The sequence below is a fragment of the Delphinus delphis genome, chromosome 1 (genome assembly GCF_949987515.2).
Source record: "Delphinus delphis chromosome 1, mDelDel1.2, whole genome shotgun sequence".
NCBI lineage: Eukaryota > Metazoa > Chordata > Mammalia > Artiodactyla > Delphinidae > Delphinus > Delphinus delphis.
The window spans coordinates 109,325,474-109,351,723 of NC_082683.1; the positions used below are offsets into that span (position 1 = coordinate 109,325,474).

The following is a 26,250-nucleotide window of genomic DNA, read 5'->3' on the forward strand; positions in this document are numbered from 1 at the left end:
TTGACATTTTAATACAGATCCATCCAGACTATTTTCTGTTTATTTACATGTATTATATATAAAGATACAGACATATTTGGAGAGACATATAAATGGAATGGCCATATTGTATGCTATTGTAACTTGCTATAAACTTTTTTTTTTTTAATTTCTAATCCACTTTGCTTAAGCTTTGGTCCATAGTCATCAGTCTGCTCCTATTATAGCTCATTGGGGCAACTGTCAGTGGGCAGTGATAGTGGCTTCCTCATCCCTGTCTCTAGGGCCTGGGAATGCCCTAGCAACAATCCTGACATCTCTGGGTTTCCAATGGTCACTGATAACTATTAATAAAGGCAATAGCAATTATAACAAGAATAAGAGTGGCTAACAATTACCAAGCGCTTCCTACATGCCAGGTCCGGGGCAAAGGGCTTTATAGACATTATCTCAAGGGATCCTCATACGACCCTATGAGATGGACACTGTTATTGCCCCCATTTTGTGGATGAGAAAACAGGTTCAGAGAGGTCACACAGCTGGTAAGTGACAGAGCTGGGACACAAGCCCAGGCTGCATCTTTGTTTATCTTTGAGCATTTTCTCTGTCATCTCTTAACTGAACTTCCCCTTGGTGAAAGACATCCTGTCAATATCAGATATGTGAGCCTTCAATTCCAAAGATCAGTGGAAATAATTTTAATACTTTGATGATTTCCTTTTAAGTAATTAAGTCACGTTATGAAATTTATTTTTAAAAATCTAAGTGTATGTATTAGTTTCCCATTGATGCTATAATAAATTACCATAAACTTAGTGGCTTAAGACAAGTTCTGTAGGTCAGAAGTCCAACACGGGTCTTACTAAGCTAACATCAAGGTGGTGGCAGAGCTGTGTTCCTCCCAGAGGCTCTAGGGAGAGCCCATTTCCTTGTTGTTTCCAGCTTCTAGAGGCTGCTCGCATTCCTTAGCTCATGACCATTTTCAAAGTTCATCACTGCAACCTCTGCTTCTGTTGTCACACGTCTCCTCTTTAACATCAATCCTCTTGCCTCCCCCTTAAAAAAAGGTTCACTGGGCCCACTTGGATAATCCAAGACAAGTTTTCGATCCCCAAATCCTCAAGCTAATCACATCTGCAAAGTCCTTCTTGCTGTATAAGGTAACACAGTCACAAGTTCCGGGGATTTGGATATGGCCGTATTTGTGAAGAGAGGCTTTATCCTGTCTACCACAGTGTGTGTCAGGGCAATAGTGAACAGTAGAAATAAGACAAATAAATAATAAAATGATCTTCCCAATGTTAAACTCCAAAATCAGCACGTAACGGATGAGAGCAGCACTCAGCAAAGGCCGCCCAATGAGGTGCCTTCCAGCAGAGGGAAGAATGATCTACTAAAGAGCACAGAGGAAGGGCAGCCAGGTGGCAGATGTTTTCAGCACCACCCTAATCTGTCTAGGGCTGGAGATGTTCAGATGATCTGATGGGGATGTCTAGTTTTTTTTACCATCAAAACCTGAGGCCATTATGTAATTCCCCCATCACCAAGCATCTCCAGATTATGGCTCGACTTTTTTGAGAAATTTTCCTGCCAGAAGAGAACGTACCCATCATGCCAACATTTGGTACACATGTTTCTCTTTGTAAATTGACATAATCAGTCTCTTGTGAGTTAGCTGCAGTGACTCAGCACTGCCAGGATTGATAAACTCAAAGACATGGACAAGGTTGAATTTCTGGGTCAGGGAACCATCATCATGGTAGTGCCACCCTAGGGAGCATTCTTGGGGTCTGCCAGCTGGCCCAACCCTGGTGATGCCAGACACTGCCTTTCAGATATAGGTGCTTGCCTCCTGGTTACTTACAGCAACTAATAGTAAGAATTATGTCCAGATTTTCTAACCATGAGATTCAGACAATGGTCCATCATGTTTACTACTATTTTCACCCCACTTCAATAGGCATTTTTAACAAGGCAATTATGTAAAATAAAGCTTGCTAGAAAAAACATCACAAGAAGAAATAAAATATTCAAGAGGCAAGGTGCTGTGGAGAGAGGGCTGATAGCAGGATCTGAAATCCAGCCTCTAAGTCCCTGTGTGATCTGGGACAAGCCTCTTTCTCTCTCTGAGCCTCAGTTTCCTCATCTGCAAAATAAGGGGCATGGTCTAAATCAGTGATTCTCAACCGGATGGAACATTAGAACCACCCAGGGAACTTTTGGAGGCTGTCGATGCCCAGGCCTGACCGGGATGGGGTACCACTGTCTCTGAATGAGCCAAGGTCCTTTCTACATCTTCTATTCCCTCATTCCATGAAAGGTCTGGAATTTGTCAATGAGAATCTGGGTTCGGATTTATTGGAGGCATCCATCCTCCTTACTAAATAGCAAATTCAACAAGACAAGGAAATGAAAATTGAGTGTCTACTACCTACAAAGCACTAAACTAGATCCCTTAGGGGTGCCTGCACTCAAAAGACCTTACTGTGTGTCAGCTAGGTGGCCACGTAGCCAAATAATTATAGGTAAAAGGGGATGGACATTGTTCCTTTTAAAATTAATCACACTCATGTATTAAATGAATAATTCCTTTAACCCCTACTGGGCTTCTTTTTTCAGAAATTCAGAGCCTGCCTTACATTATCTTTCTCAGCAAACGGGGGATGAGAAGGATCCTCTGGTGAGCAGAGCTCTAGCAACCAAAGCAAGCTCTCTGGCTCCCCACCTGGTGGTCTTTATAGAACATTTAGAAGTGACACAGCATCAGGTTTCACTTTTAATGTTGATTGAGTGCTTACTATGTGCCAGACACTATTCCAAGAGTTTTATGGATGTTAACTCATTTGATCTGCAAATGATCCTATGAGATAAACACTATTACCTTCCCCATATCCCAGATGAGGGCAGTGAGACAGAGAGCTCTGGTCACTTGCCCAAGGTCACAAGCTGCTCAGTGGGGAGCTGGAACTGGAGACGGTTCTAGAACTCATGCTCCCAACCACTTATAAATGGATTCTGGGCCTTCCATGAAATGTTCCATGTTTGCCCATAATAACGCCTCCAAAGGCTGAGTAACATGGGAAATGTTTATGTTACGATGTTAGGTGAAAAGTTAGTAAGATAAACTCATAAAAGTACCTGATCAAAACTGGGTAAAGTCAAAACAAAACAAAAATCACTAAAAAACTATACACAGTGGAAAAGATTGAAATATAATCATAAAAAGAGACAGAAGGAAAATAACAAAATATTAAGAATACTCAGAAGATGGGATTACAAATGAATTTAAAATTCTTCCTGTTTGTATTTTTTCATAAAGACTATGCCTTCCTATAATGTCATACTTCAGTGGCAAGTAAGATATTACTCTTTTTCTGTAAGAAAACATTAGGGCTAAGCTCTGATACTGCAAACAATAGTTTTGGCTTCAAAAATTGGCAGATCAGTAATTTGAAATTTAAAAGATCTTTTCTCATGGATATGAGTATCCATAGTGATAAAATTAGTTTTAAACTAGCATTTTGAACTAATAGTCCCAGATACTGTTCTAAGAACATTATAATTCCTTATTTAGTGAGCTAGGAATTGTTTTAGCCCCTTTTATAGTGATGATTAAGTAACTTGTCTGAGTTTGCAGAGCTGGGAACTGATGGGAGACAGTCTCTCTGTCCAGCTTAGAACTGAGGTGTCTCATGTTTCTCCCTGTCTTACTTCTTCTCACTGCAGCTTTCATTCTGAATATGACAAATTTTGACTACCTTTTCAGCTAACCAGAATCTGATGACTTTCCTGGGGACCTAATTTGTCCTCAGAATATTTTTTGTAGGGTTCCATCACAGACTTTGCAAAACTCTACAAAAAGGATCTTTCCAGGTTGGATGCTCTTTTCTTGGTTATGACCAGAACTCATGCCTCACTTCTGGCAACTTCCATCGAAATCTAGTTCTTCTTCTCCACCTGCAGCATACACCTGGTCTCTGCCGTCTCACCTTGGGCAGGCCAAAGTTGCCTTGTTTAGGACCATATGTGGGAAGAGAAGCCATTCCTAGACTTTTTCTACCCTTTCAAAGGGATTGTTGGTGCCGAATCAGTGTTATTTGTGAGTTCTCTTAGAGGGTTAAGTTCAGGTAAGGAGAGAAGCCCAACTACCCACACCATCTGCATGGGACCTGCTTAAAGTAGCATCACTGAGATAGCAAGCATTCTTAGTCCAGGCTACGGCATCATCTAAAAATGAAAAAGTCACATTAGATTATTGGCTTGGGCTTGGCACTTTATTTTGGATCTCAATCCTTATTCCAAAAAGGTTCATTTAATTTCAGGTTGGGAATTTCCCCCACCATTTCCTATACCAACGAGAAGAGAGAACTTCTCTTCATTTCAGAGGTCTAGAACCCTACTGACGGAGCCTGGGAAATAGGGAGCATAGCAGAGCTGCCTGTGAGATTGACAGACATTGTGTGCACCCTGCAAAGTTCCATCCTAATCTTAGCTAGAGGGCAGCGATTCTCAGGGGATCTTCCTGTGGGTTAATAGTTGACACGCTTACGGAGGGAGGAATTGGGTCCCTGGGATGTGAGGGAAGTGTTGTTACCTGTGCCCCTTGTGAAAGATGCCAGCAGCAACCTGCCCCATGGTCTGCATCGCCTGATGCCAGGTCAGAGCTGAGGCTGTATAAAAGGCTGAAGTTCCTGAGGGCACCTCAGTCCACCTGCTTCCTGGGTGATCTGCTCCAGTGCTGAACCAGGTGAAGGCATCTTGAGGACCAGGAGGGACTCTTGGTGCTGGTGCTTTGGGCAGACAGAAGCCCTGGGTGGAGGCTGAGGACAATCTTCAAGAAAGACAAGGAGAAAAGTGGGTTTGAAAGGGAGGATTCTGCTGGAAGGGGAGGGAGGATTAGTGGAAGGGAAAGAAGGATTGGCGTCTTTTTGAGGTTGCAAAAAATTCATTTGAAACAATGGAGTTCCTAGGTTGAAACTGTTTGCATGCCTCTTGTAACTCATTTGGGGAGATTGGGTTTTAAAAATATGATCATTATAAAGAAGAAATCTAGTGAATTCATAGTTCGGTTTTAAATGTAAGGAAGTTATCTTGGGCTAGTTGAAATTAAAACTTCCGTATTTTCTTCCAGCTTCGTTCAGCTCCTGCTGAGACGTCCTGCCAGCAAAACCAGCAGCAGTGCCAGCCCCCTCCCAAGTGTGCCTCCAAAGGCCCAGCCAAGTGCCCCCCCAAGTGCCCGTCCCCCTGCCCACCTCCAGGCTCCTGCTGTGGCCCCAGCTCTGGAGGCTGCTGTAGCTCTTGGGGCCGCTGCTGCACTGGGCCATGAAGACCACTGAGGAGTAACACTTCAGGAGCCCAGGTGCTGGTGACCTGCCCAGCCTGAGTCTTCTCTTTTTCTGGTTTGGAAGAACGGAAGAAGCGTGGAAGCGCTTCTGAAATGCTTAGCGTTTCCCTCTTCTTCCTGCCTGTGTTCATTCCTTTGTGAGGTCTAGATGTTTAACCTCTGACCTTCACTGGCCTGATTCCCCTCCCAGGTATAGTTCTCTGGAGGACTTGGATTGGAGTTCGGTCATGAAGCTGTTTTCCCTGTAACAATAAAGCTTTTTCTTCCTGATGTCCCTGCCTCCTGATTATTTTGTTCACCTCTCCCACTCCCCCACCCCCTGCCTCAAGCCATCCTCCCTTCCCTTCTTTTAAATGTAAGTGAACACTTAAAAAAATCAGTTTGGGAAACAGATTTCAGCACTGAAGCTACTTAGATCTCTGGGAAACAATATTCCCTTTTATGATCTGAAGGAGGGAACTTTAAGCTTGAAGGAAAGGATCATGTCCGAGACCATTCCTCTGACACAAGCTTTCCATGAGGAGGGCCGGGAACGGGTTTTCAGAGAGGAGACGGTGGTACCCAGAAAGGTCGCAGTGAGATGACTCTGGGAGGGTTTCTTTCAAGCATGGGTGATGGTTTAAAAAAGAATTTATTTCCTAGTCATGGGCAATAAGATCACCTAAGGTGCTCATTCTGGGCTCCAATGAATGGACACCTTTACTTTTCTGATTATTATAATTCTGCGTGCTTCCATCAGTTGACTAGAGAGGAATGCTGATGGGGGTTAGTTTCTGGGGGACTGTTTAGGAGGCAGGTATGGAATGTCTGAGCCCATTTCCCCTGGCTCCTGAAAGCCTGAGTTTGGGTCTGAGTAGGGAACCAAGAAGGACCCCCTCCTCTGCCAAAGACTGTCTCCATGTGGTTGGGGTGTGTGTGTGTGTGTGTGTGTGTGTGTGTGTGTGTGTGTGTGAGGGGATGGAGGTGGGAGCCGGGGGGCTTCTGTCACTGCATTGGATTTTCTGTTTCCTTTAGGAATAGGATGATTCCTTCAGGAAAGTCTCAGTAGTGATACAGTAAGTCCCCTCCATACGAACCTTCAAGTTGTGAACTTTCAAAGATGTGAATGTGTGTACTCATGTCCAATCACGTAAGTTAGTTCACACATCTGGCGTACATTGTCACATGCAGCCTGCCCTCCATCTCCTACTGCTGACGATCCTTCAGCTCTACCATCTCCCATCTCCTCTCCCTCCTCTAGTCAGTAACTCTTCTTGCCTGTTAACTCGATGCCAGCCCCTGTATGCCGCTGTTGAACTGTACTATCGTATTTTTCAAGGTACTATACTGTAAGATTAAAAATGTGTTCTTTATTTTTTGTGTTTGTTTGTTTTTATGTATTATTTGTGTGAAAAGTATTATAAACCTATTACAGTACAGTACTATATAGCCGATTGTGTTAGTTGGGTACCTAGGCTAACTTTGTTGGACGTACGAACAAATTGGACCTATGTACATGCTCTTGGAACAGGACTTGTTCATATGTAAGGGACTTAATCTAGAAATGATAATTCTGAATCAGGCTTTTATGTACAAGATGAACAATTAAACCTTCCTTTGATACGAGTTAACAGTGATGGGTAAAGTAAGTTAGTATATGAGGCTACAGCAAGGCCATATAATGAGCATGTACTTGCCCAAATCATCTCTCATCATCCTGTCTCCATCTTGTTACTTCATTACTTCCTCTTTTCTAATACCGACCTCACCTTTCAAATGTCTCATCTGTATGCACCAACGGGTGGCCCTAGGTACGTGCAACCTGTTAATCAGGCTCTAAAGCCATGTTAAATGAAACTGGTATCTTTTTGTGACTTACCTTTCCTTGTGTGCACACTCATGCCTCTCCCAGCTCACTCACTCCCAAACCTATATCTCACCATCAATTCTTGAATTCTTAGTCTTGGATTTCACTTTTACCTCGTATTCATGGTTGTGGGCTGTTGCATTGATTAAGAAGCAGCTCTGAAAGCAGTTGACCTCCAAAGTCTTTCCCAATTCTTAAAAGTTAGTTATTCCAAAGGCACAATTTTTCATGGGCACTTTGGACCTTTGGAAGGGTCTCCTTTCCTCCCTCCCTCCCTCTCTCTTTCCTTCTTCCTCCCTCTCTCCCTCCCTCCCTCCCTCCCACCCTCCCTCCCTCCCTCCCTCCCTCCCTCCCTCCCTCCCTTCCTTCCTTCCTTCCTTCCTTCCTTCCTTCCTTCCTTCCTTCCTTCCTTCCTTCCTTCCTTCCTTCTTGCTTCTTTCTCTTCACATTGGGCAGTGGCCCCAGGGAGAACCTATCTTCAAAAGGAGTTTGGGATGAGGTCAGGAGTGGAGAGTCTCACAAGCTGACTTGGTATTTGGCAATTCGGCCAGCATCCTGCACAAGTTTTTCTTTTAGGCCCACCAGGGCTGTATGGGGGGGTATGGTAACCTGACTACCCTCACAGCTTTCCTGGTCTTAATTATTCCATAACTTTGCCTGGGGTTTTCTTCCGGTCTCCAGTGACAAAGAAACTGCCACTGAGATTCCCATAGGCACATCCTCACCATCATCTCCACTCAATCCCACCCGGAAGCATCTGGATGAAACCCAGCAGGCTTTTGGCGTAAACTGTGGCCTTCCCAGAGGAGCCAAGGACCAAGATTCTGAGAGATGTGAACTAAGATAACAAGTGAACTATTGGGGTGGCCAAAAGGTTCGTTTGGGCTTTTCTGTACGATGTTACAGAAAAACCCGAACACACATTTTGGCCAACCCAATACAAACTACCATCTAGATGACTACACTGGGATGAACGTGTGCACAGGGGAACAGTGTGTGTGTGTCCATGTACGCTGTAGAAAAGGGCAAAGAGAACAGGTCCCAAGAAAGGGGCAGACTTCTCTTCACTTGAGCCCCAATGCCCTGTCTTAGCACACACACAGCCCTCTCAGCTATGAACAGAGTCCTGTTTGGAAAGTAAACATGCTACAGCAATCCTGGCACCTCTGTGAGGTGACTTGAATACCCATGTGCACCACCTACGGTGCTACCTGAGTGATGAATGTCTCTGGGATGTAAGCGTCAGCTGACAATGTCTATTGGGAAATGGGCCCCTCCCAAGAGCCAGCGTCTAACTGGAGTCTTATAAAAGGTTCTCTGGCTGGACACTCCTCAGTCCATTGCCTAGCAGGTGGTGCATTCCAGTTAGAAAGCTGAGTGAGTCTTCCAGTGGAACCAGGGTCTAGTAAGTCTCCAAGTGGAACCTGGGGGAGGAGTATGGGAAGAATTGAAGGCAGAGGGGAGGAGAAGGCAGAACACAGCCAGCAGGTAGATACAGAAAGAGGGCCCTGGAGAGTGCCTTAAGCTTCAAGTGAGCTGACCTCTCCAGGTGTCATGAGGACATGGAAGCCAGATTGGGGGTTGGGGGGGGGTGACTCTGCAAGGTGACACAGCAAGTCTGTAGCAGAGATGTGACTGGAATCCAGATCTTTGACTTCCTGACCTGGGATGTATTACCATCCTCTGCACCACTCTATTTTTCCTTATGGTCATGGGGAGTGAGAGGCATAAGCAGGAAAGAATGAGCAAGACATGCTTCTGGTGTTCGTGTATTCTTTAGATCTGGGTCGTTAGGACAGACGGACATATGTGTGATTTTGGTATTTTCTAACTGAGCTAGTGTTGATGCAATGCTAATGATAGGCGAATATCATTTGAAGGTTTATGGCCACAGTGAAATGGGGGAGGGGAAAAGAGCCAGGAGATTTTGGACTGGATCAAACAGAAAAATTACCACAATATCCTCTTTCTTTTCCACTGTGGTGAACTTGGGTGGTCCTTACTCTAGTCAGGAAAAATGGAAAACCATTGATTCTTTGCATAGACTGTTTGCCACTCTATGCAGGTTTAACTCAGTGGAACTCACTCACTGGAACACTTGTTTGGGGTTTGTTCCTTTGCTTCCCCTCTTTCTTGTGTGTGTGTGTGTGTGTTTTGTGTGTGTGTGTGTTTTCCTTCCTTGCATTATGCCGGGCTCACGTGCTCACAAAGTCAAATCTCAAAAGCCCTGTGTTGGAAAGAAACAGTGCTCCCATGTGAAAAGCTTCTTTTCTTCCAGGTTCTCTGTGACGATGTCCTCCCAGCAGACCGGCAAAGACTTTTCCAAGGGGTCTTCGCAGGGCACGAAGGGTCCGTGTCCCACCCCGGCGCCCGACACCTCCTCCTGCTGCGGCTCGGGCTGCTGCAGGGACTCGGGCTGCTGCGGCTGCAGCTCCGTCGGCTGCTGCTGCCTTCCCCTGAGGCGCCGCCTGCTGGGCAGCCGCTGCTGCTGCTGCTGCTGCACGGACAGCAGCCAGAGGTCCCGGTCCTCGAGCTCCGACTGCTGCGGCGGATGCTGAGGCCACGGCTGCCCCACACCTGAGCGAGAGCTGCTCCCACCCCGTGCCTGCACCCCTCAATACCGTGCTCCCCTGCGGGACAGGGCCTCAGAGCTTGCCCCCTTAAAGATAACTGCTCTTAGGTGTTCAGACACCCACCCTGTACTCAGCCCCACAAAACTCCCTGACCCCGCCACCCCCACCCCCGACCCCCCTTGTGCTTTTACTCCTTAGGAACCTGAAAGCTGTGGGTGGGACACTGGACTTTACTGTCTGCAGGGACTTGCATATGTAGGTGCTCAATAAATGCCTACTGATTTTATTGTCTTTTGAAGACATGTCTTAATAAAACTTCTACCTCCTGAGAACACTCCCTTTCCTATTTGTTCTTTCATTTGTGTATTTATTATCATGTTCTGTTACTCCATTTTCTCACTCAGCTCTGGCTTGGCACATTTGTAAAAGGTGGGAAACTAAAAATTTCCCTGGAAAGCCTGAACAAGAGTGGCTTTCTGGTACTTAATCGTGATAGCAGAACTCACATAATGGAGCCAGACAGTGTTCTGAAGGCTTTATGGGACATGCATCGTCTCACAACGATTCAGTGAGGTAGGTGCTATTATACCCATTTTACAGAAGAGAAACTGAGGTTAAGGAGCTTGCTCAAAGTCATTCAGCTGGCACATGATGGAAAAAGCCAGGGCTTATGCTCCTAACTGCTCAGCTTGGTCCCTGGAAGACTTCCAGAGCCTTGCCACTGAGGTGCTCACTCTCCTACCCATCAGGCCCAGGCAGCTGCATGGCAAAGGTTTGGATTTGCAACTCTTAAGGGCTTTGGAATCAGGTGAGCTGAGACTTAACTTTTGCCACAGAAGAGCACCAGCCCACTGCTTTGCTTGCTGGGTAAGGGAACTTTGCCAGTTGAGCATGCCGGGAGACTGAGAACCTCCCCCTCCAGGCCTCATTCATGCAGCTGAGGTCTGACTGGGAGACATGGGTTTCCAGGACTCTGCAGGGTGAGAAGTGTCATGCTCAGAATTATGGGAATGTCATTCTCCAGAGGTGGTGGTTGTGGTGGGGTCATCCTGAGTAGCTCGGAAACCTCAGCCTGCAGGTGTAGATCTTATCCACTCGTTTCAGGAAGAGGAAGCAGAACAATGTCCTCTGCAGTGGTGCCTGCTGGGTTCCCAAGGGAAGAGGCAATAGTAACAGTGATAATAATAGTGACAATAGCTACCACTTATTGGGCATTTACTCTGTTCTCATGCTGGGTTGGGCACAGGTTTAGGCACTTTACATATATTATCTCCTTTAGTCCTCAAAATAATCTCCATACATAGACAGGAATTTCCTTATTTTTTTTTATATGTAATGAAAGTGGGGCTAAGAGAGTTTCAGTGACTTGGCCAAAGTCGCACAGCTAGCGAATGTTCTAGGTCCCTAGATGGTGAGTGAGGGAGATGAGAGTTGAACTGGGATCTGTCTGACTCCAAAGTCCATGTTCTCAGTCTCAAGCTGTCATATTCTCCTATCTTAGGAATCACCATCACCCAGGGAAGGGGACACTCAGACCTCTGCAGACACACCCAGGCTCTTAGAAAATTGAAGCCTGGCTTCTTGGCTGCTGCTGCATCAGTGACCCAATGACTGGTAAGCCCTGTCAGGGCAACCACCCAACAAAAGGTATTTGCTCTGAGGCAGGGTCAGAAATGCTTCATTGATTTCATCCAGGATGTTTATGCTTGAGACCAAATGCCCCCTGTCATGGAGGCTCTGAAAGGCAGTCCTGCTCTGAATGAGAGGGGCCCTTATTTCCATCTCTGGGATTCTGTAATTTCCAGTGAGAGGTGATTTGTGGAAACTGTTTACAAACAGATGACATCACCCATAGAGCTGCCTCTCCCAATGCCAGTGACGTGTGTTGAGGCAAAAAGCCCTGGGACTTGGTGGAGGGGTGAGGCGGGTAGGGAGAGCCACCTGACTCAGAACAGACAGATTGGAAAGCCAACCTCAGGGTGGAGGGAGTGACCCTTAATCAGGGAGGTGAGGCATGAGTTTTGGGAAGGAAAGATGGTGACTCACCACTGAGAGACACGTGAATCCGAATAGCAGTATATGCCCTTGCACACAAGGCACAAAGATATAGATTAAATGGCTGACTGTGAGATGGTGGTACGGCCAGGCTCAAGTATGTGACCCCTAGCAGGACACACGGGGGGACTTTGATGAGAAAGGTTTGGGCATTCTAAGAATAGTTTTATTACAGACACCTGGAAAGCTACTTTGGATGGGCTAGAGCTCTCTGTTCATGGCCCCATAGCCTTCTCTGACTTCTAGCAGCAGGTAAAGCTGTATATGTGGCACAGGCTTTCCCTCAGTGACAGCACTGTTGAATGTATTTTATTCAGGATGGCTCCAGTTCCTTCTTAAATTATGTCATTATAGTAATAAGAATAGCAACTGATATTTATATAGAACTTAGCAGTTTATAAGGTGTTTTCACATATCTCCTTCACAATCCGTAAGACAGTATTATTGTCTCTTTTTTCTGTTTAACAGATTAGGAGAGGCTCTGAGAGTTTACATGATTCACCTGAGGTTATCCAGCCAAGAAGTGGCAGTCTCTGATTGGACTAGGCTTTCTAATGCTTTCCAAGAAAGCCAAGAGTCATCTCTTCTTTTTTTAAAAATTTTTATTGGAGTTTAATGATTTACAATGATGTGTTTGTTTCTGCTGTACAGCAAAGTGATTGAGTCATACATATATCCACTCTTTTTAAGATTATTTTTCCATATAGGCCATTATAGACTATCGAGTAGAGTTCCCTGTGCTATACAGTAGGTTCTTATTAGTTATCTGTTTTATATATAGTAGTGGGTATAGGTCAGTACCAATCTCCCAATTTATCCTTCCTCCCTGCTTACCCCTTGGTAACTGTAAGTTTGTTTTCTACATCTGAAGAGCTCCCTCTTCTTAATCTGTACACTGAGATAATTGAATAATGTCACCCAATTAATTATTTAGGGACAGTGTTTATTTATCCCTTATTTATCATTTCATTCCTAGCATCTAGAACTATGCCAGGTACATATTAGCAGTTAATAAGTAAATGGATGTTAATTAACACATCATGTGTAAAGTATTGACCTAAACAATTCTAGGAGATGCACAAAAGTATGTCTTTACCTCAAGGAGCTTATAGTCTGAGTTGAGAAACATGGTAAATAATCATATAAGATACGAATGATAACATCACATACAAGAAATAATGTCACATACTGATACATACGAATACAAGAAACATCAAAAACAAAACACAACATAGATAAGCACTACGGGGGTTCAAATGAATTTAGATGAGGATTTGTTACAGGACTTCAAATGAGGGCAAGTTACTGTGGACTGGGTTATTCATGAGATTTCACGGAGGAGGGATCTGGGTCTGAAGGATGGAGACACTTCGGGAGGCAGAGATTCATTTGTTTATGCATTTACTCAACCCCGTCAGACGCCGTTGGCAGTGCTGGGACAGGATGAAGAATGAGACCAAGACCCTGCCTGCATGGACCTCACCTTCTGGGACAGAGGCAGACAAGAAAGTGAGCAGTCATATTATTTCACATAATGAAAAGTGCTGTGATGAAATAAAGAAGAGAGAGATACAGACATGAACCGAAGGTGTATGGAGATTTTAGATAGGGACCAGGGAAGGCTTCCCGGAGGAAGAACTATTTGAGCAGAAAAGGTGGGAATCATTGCACAGAGCAGGAAAGCGTACGATTATGGGGTTCTTACCTTGCTGGCAGCTTGAGGCTACGATGTTTAAGGGGAGTACACGGTTATGATGGCCCCATTAGAAACTTTTACTACTAGGAAGTAGCTTGGAATTCCAGTTGCTTGGCATACAGATTTGATGGTAAGATTAATCAGATACTATGAACCGGGCATTACTTCACTTAATCCTCCCAACTCTCCCACAAGCTAGTTTTTTTTCTCACATATTTGGGATAAGAAAAACTAAGATATTATTATAATAGGTAGCCATCCCAAGGTTGTACAGCTTGTAATTGTCAGAACAGGATTTTGAACTGTATATGTCTGACTCCAAAACCAATGATCTGAACACTGAGCTCTGATTGCTTTTTTGGGGTGAAGAAGGCGGGTAGTTTTAAGCTTGAACAGAGGAAGGAGAAAGGACATCCAAGGTGGAGGTTGTGGTGTAGAAACACCACGAGGACACATCCTTAGAGAGGAGAGATGAGGCCAGATCACAGATGGTTTTGATTGCCAAATCACAGCATTGAAACTGTATATATTTGTGGCAAGTGACGGTAGGAAAATGGTTTTGAAAGAAGTACTTTAGGAAAATAGGAGTTGGTCTACATGAACACCTACAGTACTCTCTGACATGACCCTAAGATTAATTAGGCAGTGGTAACTAGGATGCTCTGGAGGGGGAAGTGAACTGAGAAAATATGGTATATCACTGTGAGAAGGTGCAATGGCCCAGGCTTGAAGTGAGGATCTGAACGCAGTACACGGCAGTGGGCAAGGAAAGGAAAAGACGAATGTCAAAAGCATTTGTCCAGAAGGAAGAAGAATAGACAGAACTGGGCGATGTATTGGGACTGCAGAAGAGGAAGCAGCTAGGGTTCTCTGAGGCTTTGTGACTGGTGATTGGGAAATGATGATACCACTGACAAAACAGAGAAGTCAGGAGAAAAGAGATGTGGGGAGGAGGAGTAAGTTTGGTCCAGGATACGTTGAGTTTGAGGTGCTAGCAACACATGACCATGAGGCAGGATGTGGGGCTGGAACTCCAGACATAGGATCTCTGAAAATTGATATAAACACATAGAAATTAGTCATCCAGAGATGACAGTCAATTCCTTGGGAATGAATGTGGTTCCACCTCTTCATTGAAAGTTACTGAGAGGACAGACCTGGTCTGTCTGTCTTGTTCATTGCAGCAACCTCAGTGTAAAGAACAGAGACTGGTTCACAGAAGGCACTCAGTCAATATGTGTTGAGTGAATGCATGAACAAATGGATGAATGGGCAAACAGAAAGTCAAGAGTTGAGCTGAGGGGGAAATCGAGCATTTAGAGAGGAAGCTGAGTCCCAAGGGGAGAGGGCAAAGATGAAATCAGAGAAATTACTCAGACAATTCATAAGACTAATTTTGGGTCTTAGATTCTAGAAATCCAGGTGGAGGAGAACCAGGAGAGTGCAGAATTGCAGAAGCTAAAGGATCTCATCCAAATCAAGTTAATTACACAAGATCTTTCTTCCTGTTGCATGATCTATCTTGTACTCTTTAAATCATTGAACAGTTATAATAAGAGATTCCATCAGGAGGGATAGAAGTTTCATCTTTTAAAATTTTTTTTTTAAATTTATTTTTGACTGCGTTGGGTCTTTGCTGCTGCGCGCGGGCTTTCTCTAGTTGTGGCGAGTGGGGGCTACTCTTCGTTTTGGTGCGCAGGCTTCTCATTGCAGTGGGTTCTCTTGTTGTGGAGCACGGGCTGTAGGTGTGAGGGCTCAGTAGTTGTGGCTCGCGGGCTCTAGAGGGCAGGCTCAGTAGTTGTGGTGCAGAGGCTTAGTTGCTCTGCGGCATGTGGGATCTTCCTGGATCAGGGCTCGAACCCGTGTCCCCTGCATTGGCAGGCAGATTCTTAACCAGTGCGCCACCAGGAAAGCCCCAGCAGTTTCATCTTAACTCAGTGGAACTTGTTGAACAGGAAAACTGGCATTCATAGAGTGAGGAAAACATCCTCTCTAATGACGCTGCAGAAGATCAGAATGATTTGGCCCTGATAAATCTGAAATACGTCAGTTTGACTCAGGATATATGATAGTCCACCCTAGAAAAGCAAGTATGTTCTCTTCTCTTGTAGACATTGCATCAGAGCAAGAGCTACCGCTCCCAATGTATCTCATTTAATGATGTATCTTGTTCTTAAGAATGTATAAGATCTATTGCCAATAAAGTAGCTGTATCAGCTCTGCATGCTTGGAAACTTAGTTTGCAGTGCTTGAAGGCTATTTTTCTATGGGTATGAAATGTGATTACCTGTACCTGAAAGTCAGGAATCAACCCTCTCCCTTTATGCCCCCCACCCCCAGTCCGGTGATTTTCTGTTCATAACCTCAATCTTTCATTCATGAAAATCTTATTGATCACTTACTATGCCCTACGTACTTATGTACTTACTATACTCTACGTACTGTCTGATACAAGCAAGTAACTCTTCTCTAATAATTCAGTGAGAGAGAGAGTCAAATGTCACAATACGGTTAAATGCTTGAAGTCAGCACCACAGAGAGGGGACCACTCATGCTGCTGAAGGCTTGGCAAAACCTATAGTTTAAACTTAGTCCTGAAGGATGCATAGGAGTTGGCCAGGCTGAGAAGACAGGAAAAAATGTTTAAGCTAAAGTAAACAGCCTTTAGGTTTAATTAGGTCCCATTTGTTTATTTTTGTTTTTATTTTCATTACTCTAGGAGGTGGGTCAAACAAGAGTGTTTTTCCTATGTTCTCCTCTAAGAGTTTTATAGTGTCTGGTCTTACATTTAGGTCTTTAATCCATTTGGAATTTATTTTTGTGTATGGTGTTAGGTAGTGTTCTAATTTCATTCTTTTACATATAGCTGCCCAGTTTTCCCAGCACCACTTATTATTATTTTTTTTTAATCTGTGACTTTGTTTTTAATTCTTAAGCCTTATGATCAGATAATTTACAAATCTGTGCTAATGATAGAGCTCCTCTACCTTAACCCTTCTGAGTTGGCAAAAGCATCATTACCAATCACACACCTACAGTAGTTCTACAGTTGTGTTTCTGAATACCTGTTTAAAAGACAATCCTGAATTATAACTTAGTCTGACTTTGTAAAGAATTCACAAGCAAGTTTCCCAACCTATCATGTCACAGTGAATTTTAAAAACATCTGATCTTAAAGATCATCTCTAAAATGTGAGAAGTACTAAATATTCTTTATCTGATGCTATACATAAACCACACTAAAATGCCCTTCATTAAGTAAAACGCAATATTTTAGATGGAGAATTTTAATTAAATTGGCATATTTAAGACCAAAAAGATAAAGTGGACATTGTCAGTGTATCTTCAGCCCTTGCCTTAACAGGTGAATGAACACAACTTGAAACACAGGTGAATCTTGCTGGTCTATGAGACAGTGAAGGGAGCTTCTCAATATTTAAATATATTAATATAACCAGTTATAGAAATCTAAATATAAAACCAATCTCCTATAGGGTTTGAGAAGGCATTCACCATATCCCTGAAAAGTTTAACATTCCTTATTCAAGTTTAATCATGTCTTTAGAAGGGGAAAACACTGACAGTACTTGCTGAACCAGAATTACTATCAAAATTCAAAAAGCTGACCATATTCATTTAGCCACAAGCCAATCTTATTTAAATCAGGACAGAAATATTACATCAGCTATTCATGACCTGAATTCTAGTGTATGAGATCAATTTAAATATGGTACACATAAAAAGTCATGAGACAGCTGTTTCATAATAAATAAGGCAGTGGCCAACTATTACTCATTAGTAGCTTTTTTGAGATAAGCTATCAAGTCTGCCTTTTCTGACTTCTTCTTAATGCCAGCGAAGATCATTTTTGTTCCAGGGATGTACTTCTTGGGATTCTCCAAATACTCCATCAGTGTCTCCTCTCCCCAGGTGATGCCTTTGTTCTTGTTGGCATCTGTGTAAGAGAATCTGACAGCCTGACCTGTCTTTCGCCCAAACAGACCATGGAGATTTGGCCCAGTCTTGTGCTTGCCTCCCTTTTCCACAGTATGGCACTGGGCACACTTCTGAACAAAAATCTTCTTGCCCTTCTCAATATCACATATTTTTAAATCGTTCTTTCTCCGTGTACGACTAAGCCGTTCCCGCTCACAAGCCAAACGTCCCGCTCTCTAATCCCAAGGACACGCCGGTCCGCGCCTATGTACGGGTGAAAATGCAACCAAACTCAGCACCACTTATTGATACAGCCACTATGAAGAACAGTATGGAGGTTCCTTAAAAAACTAAAAACAGAGCTACCATATGACCCAGCAATCCCACTACTGGGCATATACCCTGAAAAAACCATAATTCAAAACGAGACATGTACCCCAATGTTCATTGCAGCACTATTTACAGTAGGCAGGACATGGAAGCAACCTAAATGTCCATCGACAGATGAATGGATAAAGAAGATGTGGCACATGTATACAATGGAATATTACTCAGCCATAAAAAGAAACAAAATTGAGTTATTTGTAGTGAGGTGGATGGACCTAGAGTACGTCATACAGAGTGAAATAAGACAGAAACACAAAAACAAATACTGTATTCTAACACATATATATGAAATCTAAAAAACAAAAAATGCTACGGATGAGCCTACTGGCAGGGCAGGAATAAAGAGGTAGACATAGAGAATGGACTTGAGGACACAGGGCGGGGAGGGGGAAGCTGGGACGAAGTGAGAGTAGCCTTGACATATATACACTACCAAATGTAAAATAGATAGCTAGTAGGAAGCATAGCACAGGGAGATCAACTCAGTGCTTTGCGACGACCTAGAGGGTGGAATAGAGGGTGGGAGGGAGACTCAAGAGAGAGGGGATATGGGGATATATATAAACATATGGCTGAGTCACTTTGTTGTGCAACAGAAACTAACGCAGCACTGTGAAGCAATTATACTCCAATAAAGATGTAATTAAAAAAAAAACAGCCTTAAATGCAAAGGCTGGCAAGGTGAGTACACGTTTTGTAGCCCAATTTTGCATGACTGGAGCTCAAGGAAGCCAGGGCAGGTGAGATTATACAGCTGATCAGGGACTAGATAAGGCAGGGCCTTTTGCAACTACCCAAAGCTCCTGGAACTTTATCCTGGAGGCCTAGTGAACCATATTTGGGGGCTTATTAGGTCTCTCTCCCTTGTTTTCAATCATACTAAAGTTATCTTTGCTTACAAAATGAGGGCATTAACTTTATCTCCAGCTATCATGTCCATCTATCTTTTTTTTTCTTAGTGTCTTATCCCAGTTTTGAAAGTGCCATTCATTGTTTTATCTTTTATTAAATCTTTCTTAATCCAGCTGAATAATGCTTGTCCCACCAACCAACCATTATGCTAGATGACCTCACTCCAGGGTTGCCAAGTCATCACTCAAGCTCTGCTTCCAATGGTCTTTCCTCAGTTCCCAGGATCTTAGCTCTCTGTGCACCACTGTCCACCGTTGATCAGCTTCTGCCTCTCCCTTTGTGACACTGCACTTCCCCTCAGTGTTTCTGTGCTTTGGGCTTTTTAATAATTTCCTCTCTTCTGTTCTCTCTCCTAGCTCCACCTCTAAATCTGTGTATCATACCTAAGTTTCAGCCCGTAACGATTCAACGTTCTATAGAGAAATCTCATTCATTCACTCTTTCTTCACAATCTTATTGAGGGACTAATATGTGCTAGGTTCTTGGTTAGGATTTCAGACAGAAAGACACAATCTGGGTGATTCCCTTACATGAATGTTTCCCAAATCGCCATCTCCAGCTATGATATTTCCTGCAAATTATAGATTGAAAGCCTCTGATTCTTATGGAATAGTTGCATTTGGATATCTCAGTCACATCTCATACTAAACATAACTACCTCTCAAATGAGGTTCTTTTTTTTCCTTCACATTTTTCTGTTTCACAAGGTGCGGTCTCTGTCACCATCCACATTGAAAACTGTAGTGAAATCTCTGAATCTTCCCTTTTCCTTGCTTTTGTATCTGACCGGTCACCAAGCTGTGTGGCTTCTTCCGCCCCAGGTTGGTCTCCCTTTTGCCCTTTTCTTTTTATCCCTACCACTATTGTCTTTTAATCCTCAACAAAAAAAATGGGCAGGGAGTTTGGAAGTAAAGGATTCAGGAAAGACACCTGTCATTGGGGCCAAAGTGGGCTAGAGTTGGAAATCTTAATCCAAGCCTACAAGGGATAACATGGAAACAACTAGCTGTAGTGGGGTCAGAATTCGATATCATATCTGCTAGACAGCTCTTTACACTGACACACTCTAGAGCACAGTAACCCTAATTGTTCTCTTCCTGCCTTACATTTTATTGTTGGCCAATATTATAGCTTCATCTTAACACCCTCAAGTTAGCCATCATCACTTCTAGTATTTTATACTGTCAATGCTTGTTTATTTTTATCCCCATTTTCACCACCACCCCTCCCAATTGCTATGTCAGGTCATTCCTTCTTTCTGGGTTCCATTTCCTCCTTCCTGAAGTAATTACTTTGCTAGTTCATTTAGCTACTATCTATGATTGTCAAAATCCATCTTTATCTAAAATATTTTAATTTGTTCCTCATCCTTAAATGATATTTTATCTGGATATAGAATTCCAGCTTGGCAAATATTGTCTTGGTTCACTTGCAAGATATTTTCCCACTGTTTTTTGACACTAATTCTTGAGAAGGGTGCTGTCGGCCAAATTTTTATATTTTGGAGGTAACCTCTTTCATTTCTCTGGCACGTTTTATAACTTTCCCTTGAGATTTGTGTTTCTGAGGATTCATGACTTTCATTAGTTCTTGAAAATGTTAGGGCAACAACTCTTCAAATATTTCCCCTCACTCATTCTTTCTTTTATGGAAGTCTTATTAGAAACATGTAGGACATTTATATTCTCTATTCCAGAAAACACTGTATTGAAATTATTTCAACATATCTTCCCATTCATGATTTCTCTTTTCAGCTCTTTTTAATATATCATTTGCCACCTGTTAATTTACTCCAATATCTATATTCCCTTCCTTCCACATTAATTAAACTCCTAATTAATTGTATCATATTTTAGATTCAGATTCAGTTTCATGGTTGTCCAGAATAAATATCCCAGACTCTCTTGCGGCTATGCATGGCCATGTGACTCAGTTCTGGGCAATAGGAACAGTGGAAGTATTTTCAGGATTCTTTTTAAAGGATAGATCCACACCCTTTGCCCCTTTCCTACTTTATCCCTTCCTTCCTCTCCCTGTTTGGATTGTGTATTGATGGCTGGAACTACATATTGAACCAAAATAACAAGTGTCACCCCCTATGAGTTGTAAACAGAAAGGTAGAAGATGAATCAGTCCCAGATGGCTGTGGAACCGCAATGCCAGGGCTGGGTGGCCACACTGCAGAATTTTATGTGAGAAACAAAACTAATTTTAGGTGAGAAAATTGTAACTTGTTAAGCCACCATCTCTTCTTTTTATCTTTTATTCTTAGCCAAATATAATCACTAATTTCGAAAAATTACTTTTAATTTTTTGAAATCGAAGTATATTTGATTTAGAATGTTGTGTTAGTTTTTGGTGTACAGCAAAGTAATTCAGTTAAATATATACACATACACATATATATGTGTATATATATATATATATATATTCTTTTTCATATTATTTTCCATTTTGGTTTATTACAAGATACTGAATACAGTTCCCTGTGCTATCCAGTAGGACCTTTTTGTTTACCTAATTTATATATAGTAGTTTGTATCTGCTAATCCCCAAATCCTCCAAATCCTAATTTATCCCTCCCCACCCCCTTCCCCCTTTGGTAAACATAAATTTTTTTTCTATGTCTGTGAGTCTGTTTCTGTTTTGTGAATAAGTTCATTTGTATCATATTTTAGATTCCACATGTAAGTGATATCATGTGGTATTTCTCTGTCTGACTTACTTCATTTAGTATGATAATCTCTAGGTCCATCCATGTTGCTGCAGATGGCATTATTTCATTTTTTATGGCTGAGTAATATTCCATTTTGTGTGTGTGTGTGTGTGTGTGTGTGTGTGTGTGTGTGTGTGTGTATCACATGTTCTTTATCCATTCGTCTGTCAGTGGACTTTTAAGTTGCTTCCATGTCTTGGCTATTGTAAATAGTGCTGCTATGAATATTGAGACGCATGCATCTTTTTGAATTAGAGTTTTCTCTGGATATGCCCAGGAGTGGGATTGCTGGATCATATGGCAACTCTATTTTTATTTTTTTAAGGAACTCCCATACTGTTTTCCATAATGGCTGCACCAATTTACATTCCCACCAACAGTGTAGGAGGGCTCCCTTTTCTTCCATTCATTGATTTTTAAATGTCATTAACTATATATATAATTTCTTATAGTTCTTTTAGTTCTTTTTCATGGTGTCTACATGTTTTCTTACATTTTAAATTGATTATTGTTTTAAATAAATTGAAACATTTATTTTATAATTATTTTTATAATTATTTTTTTTTAATTTTTGGCTGCATTGGGCGCCCGTTGCTGTGCACGGGCTTTCTCTAGTTGCAGTAAGTGGGGGCTACTCTTCGTTGCAGTGCACAGGCTTCTCATTGCAGTGGCTTCTCCTGTTGCAGAGCATGGGATCTAGGTGTGCGAGCTTCAGTAATTGTGGCACACAGGCTCAGTAGTTGTGGTTTGCGGGCTTAGTTGCTCCGTGGCATGTGAGATCTTCCCAGACCAGGGTTCGAACCTGCATCCTCTGCATTGGCAGGTGGATTCTTAACCACTGAACCAGCAGGGAAGTCCCAAAACATTTATTTTTATAACAGTTATCAGATATTTCTTTAATTTGAAATTTTTTGGCAGTCTCATTCTACTGTTTACAGAGTGTATTAACTTTCACTGAAGGTGAACTCATAATTCAAAATTACAAAACACACAAGAAAACAATCCACCATGAGTTCATCTTCAGTGGGACTTTATTTGTGAGCATCTTTTGTAACTTTTTGAAGACAAGTCCTTCTAGATTAATTTTGGGTTGGTTTCTGTCAAAAAATCCAGGTCACCTGCCTGGGACCAATTTTTATTTTAATTACTTAAATTAGGGATTCTCAGACCACATGTGTAGTATATTTTGGAAGAACGGCAAACCAACATGAGGCACTGGCCTGTGGTTATAAATTATAACTGTAATCCCAGGCTAAGGTGGACAAGCTTCCCTGTGTCTGTGGTATCCTTTTATCTCGTCAACCTTTTTTTACTGAGGATGTCCTTTTTTGGACATTGCCCAGCAATGTCTCTTTCTTTTCATGACCTTAGATCTCAAACTCCTAGAAAATGAATCTCTTTGCCCTTAGGCAGCTTCCATATCCACCTATGGGTTTCCTATTCTGGTTTGGTTTTAAATTCTCCCTTGAATTATGAGACTTGAGAATTTTTTTTCTACTTGCTTGCAAGCATAGATACATGTTAAAATAATATTTATACTATTTTACCTAACATTTGAGATGGTTATAAGAAATATTGCCAGAACCGGTAGTTGGTTTTTTGAAAGTTCCAGCTTGTCTCAGCTGTGTTAAAAGAAATCAAGGTAAAGAATTTCTGCTCTTCTTAGGGCCAGGTTTGCTCTGGGGACTGTTGTGGAGGGACGGATAGTACTTGTTTCAAGAGAAACTCAAAGGAGCCAAACCTCAAGGACCAATTGTTGATTCTCATTCCATTACTAAGCAAGGCAGATTTCTTATACAAGTACTAGATTCTAGGCTTCTTGAGGACAGAGGTTGTATCTTACATGTCTTGGTGTTTCCCTGCCTGCTTAGCGCTATGATTTGTATATAGAAGTTGCTCAAAAACAACTGTTGATTGATTGTTGACACGATGAGCTCTATAATTTTCTCCTTGCTTTGTGCTTTGTATTAATCAGAAAATTACATCAAAGTGTGCTTCATTCTTAATATAAAGCAGCACATTAACCCTGAACTCCACCCAGGCCAGAAACATACAGAGCCTGGGCTCATTTTTGACATTATATCCATTATATCCATTCCGTAACTAAATCACTATCAATAATAAAGTAGAACTTATTACTGTATTACCTGGCTAGTTAGAAGTATGTTTTTCTTTAAACTTAAGGGTTAATAGCCCAAAATTCACAATATTTTTAACATTTGAAAAGATTAATAGAGACCGTGTAATAGAATCACTCATTCAATGCAGAAAAAAGTCCCTCTACAGTAACCTGGTTAATGCTTAAACATATTAGAAATAGTGTGTTAACTCACTACCTCACAAGATAGTTTATTTCATTTGAAAATTTTAATTTGTTCGATAATATTTGTATTAAATTTTCAGTAATGTAACTTTTTTCTTATTATTTAATAATTCTTTTCATTGTAAAAAAACAAGTATAAATAAACAAAATAACTTATAATTCTATCATCCACAGATAATCATTTCTACATCTGGTTGTGTATTTCCCCAGATCATTATCTATGCAAGCTTTTTCTCTTTTAACAAAATGTATTCAGACTGTGAATGCTAGTTTTCCATTTGAACTTTTCACCCAATAATATATTACAGCATTTTTTTTCATGAGAATGAACACTCATCCATAGCATACTTTTTATACCAGAATAATTTTTCATTTTACGGATAGTCCCTCATTTATTTAACCAACTCCTTATTGCTGGGCATTATCTTACCTCCAGTTTGTTGCTATAATTAAATACGCTGTAATGCACACAATTTATTCATTCAACAAATATTAAGCATCCTAACTCTGCCTAGCAATGTACTAGGTGCTGAGGATTCAGAATGGGGGTAAGTTCCTGCCCCCCATGATAATCGTTGAAGAGGGGGGTGAAAGATTTAAAATAAACAAACAGACCACAAATAAGATACTCACAAATAGTGATAATCAATATGGCGACAATAAAACAAGGTAATGAGATAGAAAGTGATGGGGTTGAGTTTGTCATTTAGGCAGGGAAGATACACTATGTGATGTAACCATGGGATAAACCTTAGATGAACCTGTGGAAGGGGAATTGCTGCATTTGGCACTAAGCTATTCTCCCACCATGGTGTAGAGGGCCTGCTTCTTGGCATCCTTACCAATGTTGGCTCCTGTGCTGAGTCTTACTGCTGCTCTTTGGCCCTCAGGGATCAGCTCAGGACCAGCCATCAGCTTTCTATTTGCCTCAGCAATAATGTTCCTCACGCACATAGAACTTCACACTTTACAAAGAACATTCACATGCTAACCTAATATATTCATTATTTTGTTTTGTTTTTATTATGGAAAATTTCAAATCTGCATAAAATGAGTTAGAATAGGATAATAAGCCCCTAATTACCCAGCACTCAGATTTTTAAAAAACATTTTGTCAATATTGTTTCATCTACTCCCCTCCACTGCCCACTGCCCCCTGCCCCTGCAGAAACTGTTTTTCCTGGATTATTTTAGGCAAAGCTAAGACATCACATTTTTTCCTACCCATAAATACTGGAGTATGTATCTCGAAGACATAAGGACATTTTCTTTTCTTTCTTTTTTTTTTTTTTTGCGGTATGCGGGCCTCTCATTGTTGTGGCCTCTCCCGTTGTGGAGCACAGGCTCCAGACGCGCAGGCTCAGCGGCAATGGCCCACGGGCCTAGCCGCTCCACGGCATGTGGGATCTTCCCGGACTGGGGCATGAACCCGTGTCCCCTGCATCGGCAGGCGGACTCTCAACCACTGCGCCACCAGGGAAGCCCCATTTTCTTTTCTTATACAACTTCAATGTCATTACTATTTGTGACAGAATTAACAAAATTTTAATATCATGCAACACCTAGCTCACATTCACATTTCCACAATTATCTAAAAAAACGTGGATTTTAAAGTTGATTTTTTGAATCAGGTTGCAAAACAAGGTCCACATGTTTGGTTGATAGGTCTCTTAAATTTCTTCTTGTCTATAATAGTTCCCCTACTCTTTCATATCATTTACTTTTAGAAGAAACAGATTATTTATCTTGAAGAATTTCTCATGTTTTGATTTCAACTGATTGCTTTTTTCTGGTGTCATTTAACTTTTTTTCTGATGTCCCTATATTTCCAATATTTCTTGTAAATTGACAATTAGATCAGAAGCTTAAATTAAAGTTTGTTTTCTTATTTATTTATTCATTCATTCATTTATGGCAAGTATACATAAATGTGATGTTATGTACTTCTTATTGCACAGTACAAGAGGCACACACTGTCTAGATGTTCTACTTCAGTGATATTGAGATTGATCTGTAGTTTTGGGTAATCTGTAGGATGTTAGCACCATCCATTCATTCCTTTTAAACTTCTCTATAGACCTTTCACCTAATGCTATAAGCACATATTGATGATTATTCCTAGACCCATCATTTCTTTAGGGGTCAATAAATGGTGATTTTCTAATTCTATCATTCATTCTTCATTTATTAACTAAAATTGTTTATCAAGAAGAACTTTCCTCAACAACTACATGGTAACCTGAAATACAGTTTAGGTAAGAAAGACAGAATGAATGCTAAAGTCTTTCTCTTGCCAATTTTTAGAATAATAAGTTGGTGGCCTAGTGATTTCCAAAGATGACTTTTTTTTAAAAGTATCATTATGGACCCATGGATGTCTCTATTTTTGATGTGCCTTGATCAATTGCAATGATTATTCTTTTTTACTCTCAAATTGTTCCATTTTTTAGCTTCTTGCGTCATTTTGACACAACCCCAGTAGT

General features: G+C 41.7%; 1 protein-coding gene across 1 annotated transcript; it reads right to left on the reverse strand.

Annotated features, from left to right (window-relative positions):
• Window positions 1-16,506: 16,506 nt before the first annotated feature.
• LOC132425153 (cytochrome c-like) lies at window positions 16,507-24,679 on the reverse strand. Its single transcript, XM_060011576.1, has 2 exons — window positions 24,575-24,679; window positions 16,507-17,665 (listed from the first exon to the last, which is right to left on the reverse strand). The coding sequence occupies exons 1-2, from the start codon at window positions 24,677-24,679 to the stop codon at window positions 17,282-17,284; spliced, it is 489 nt and encodes a 162-aa protein (XP_059867559.1). The 3' UTR covers window positions 16,507-17,281.
• Between the last annotated feature and the right edge of the window lie 1,571 nt (window positions 24,680-26,250).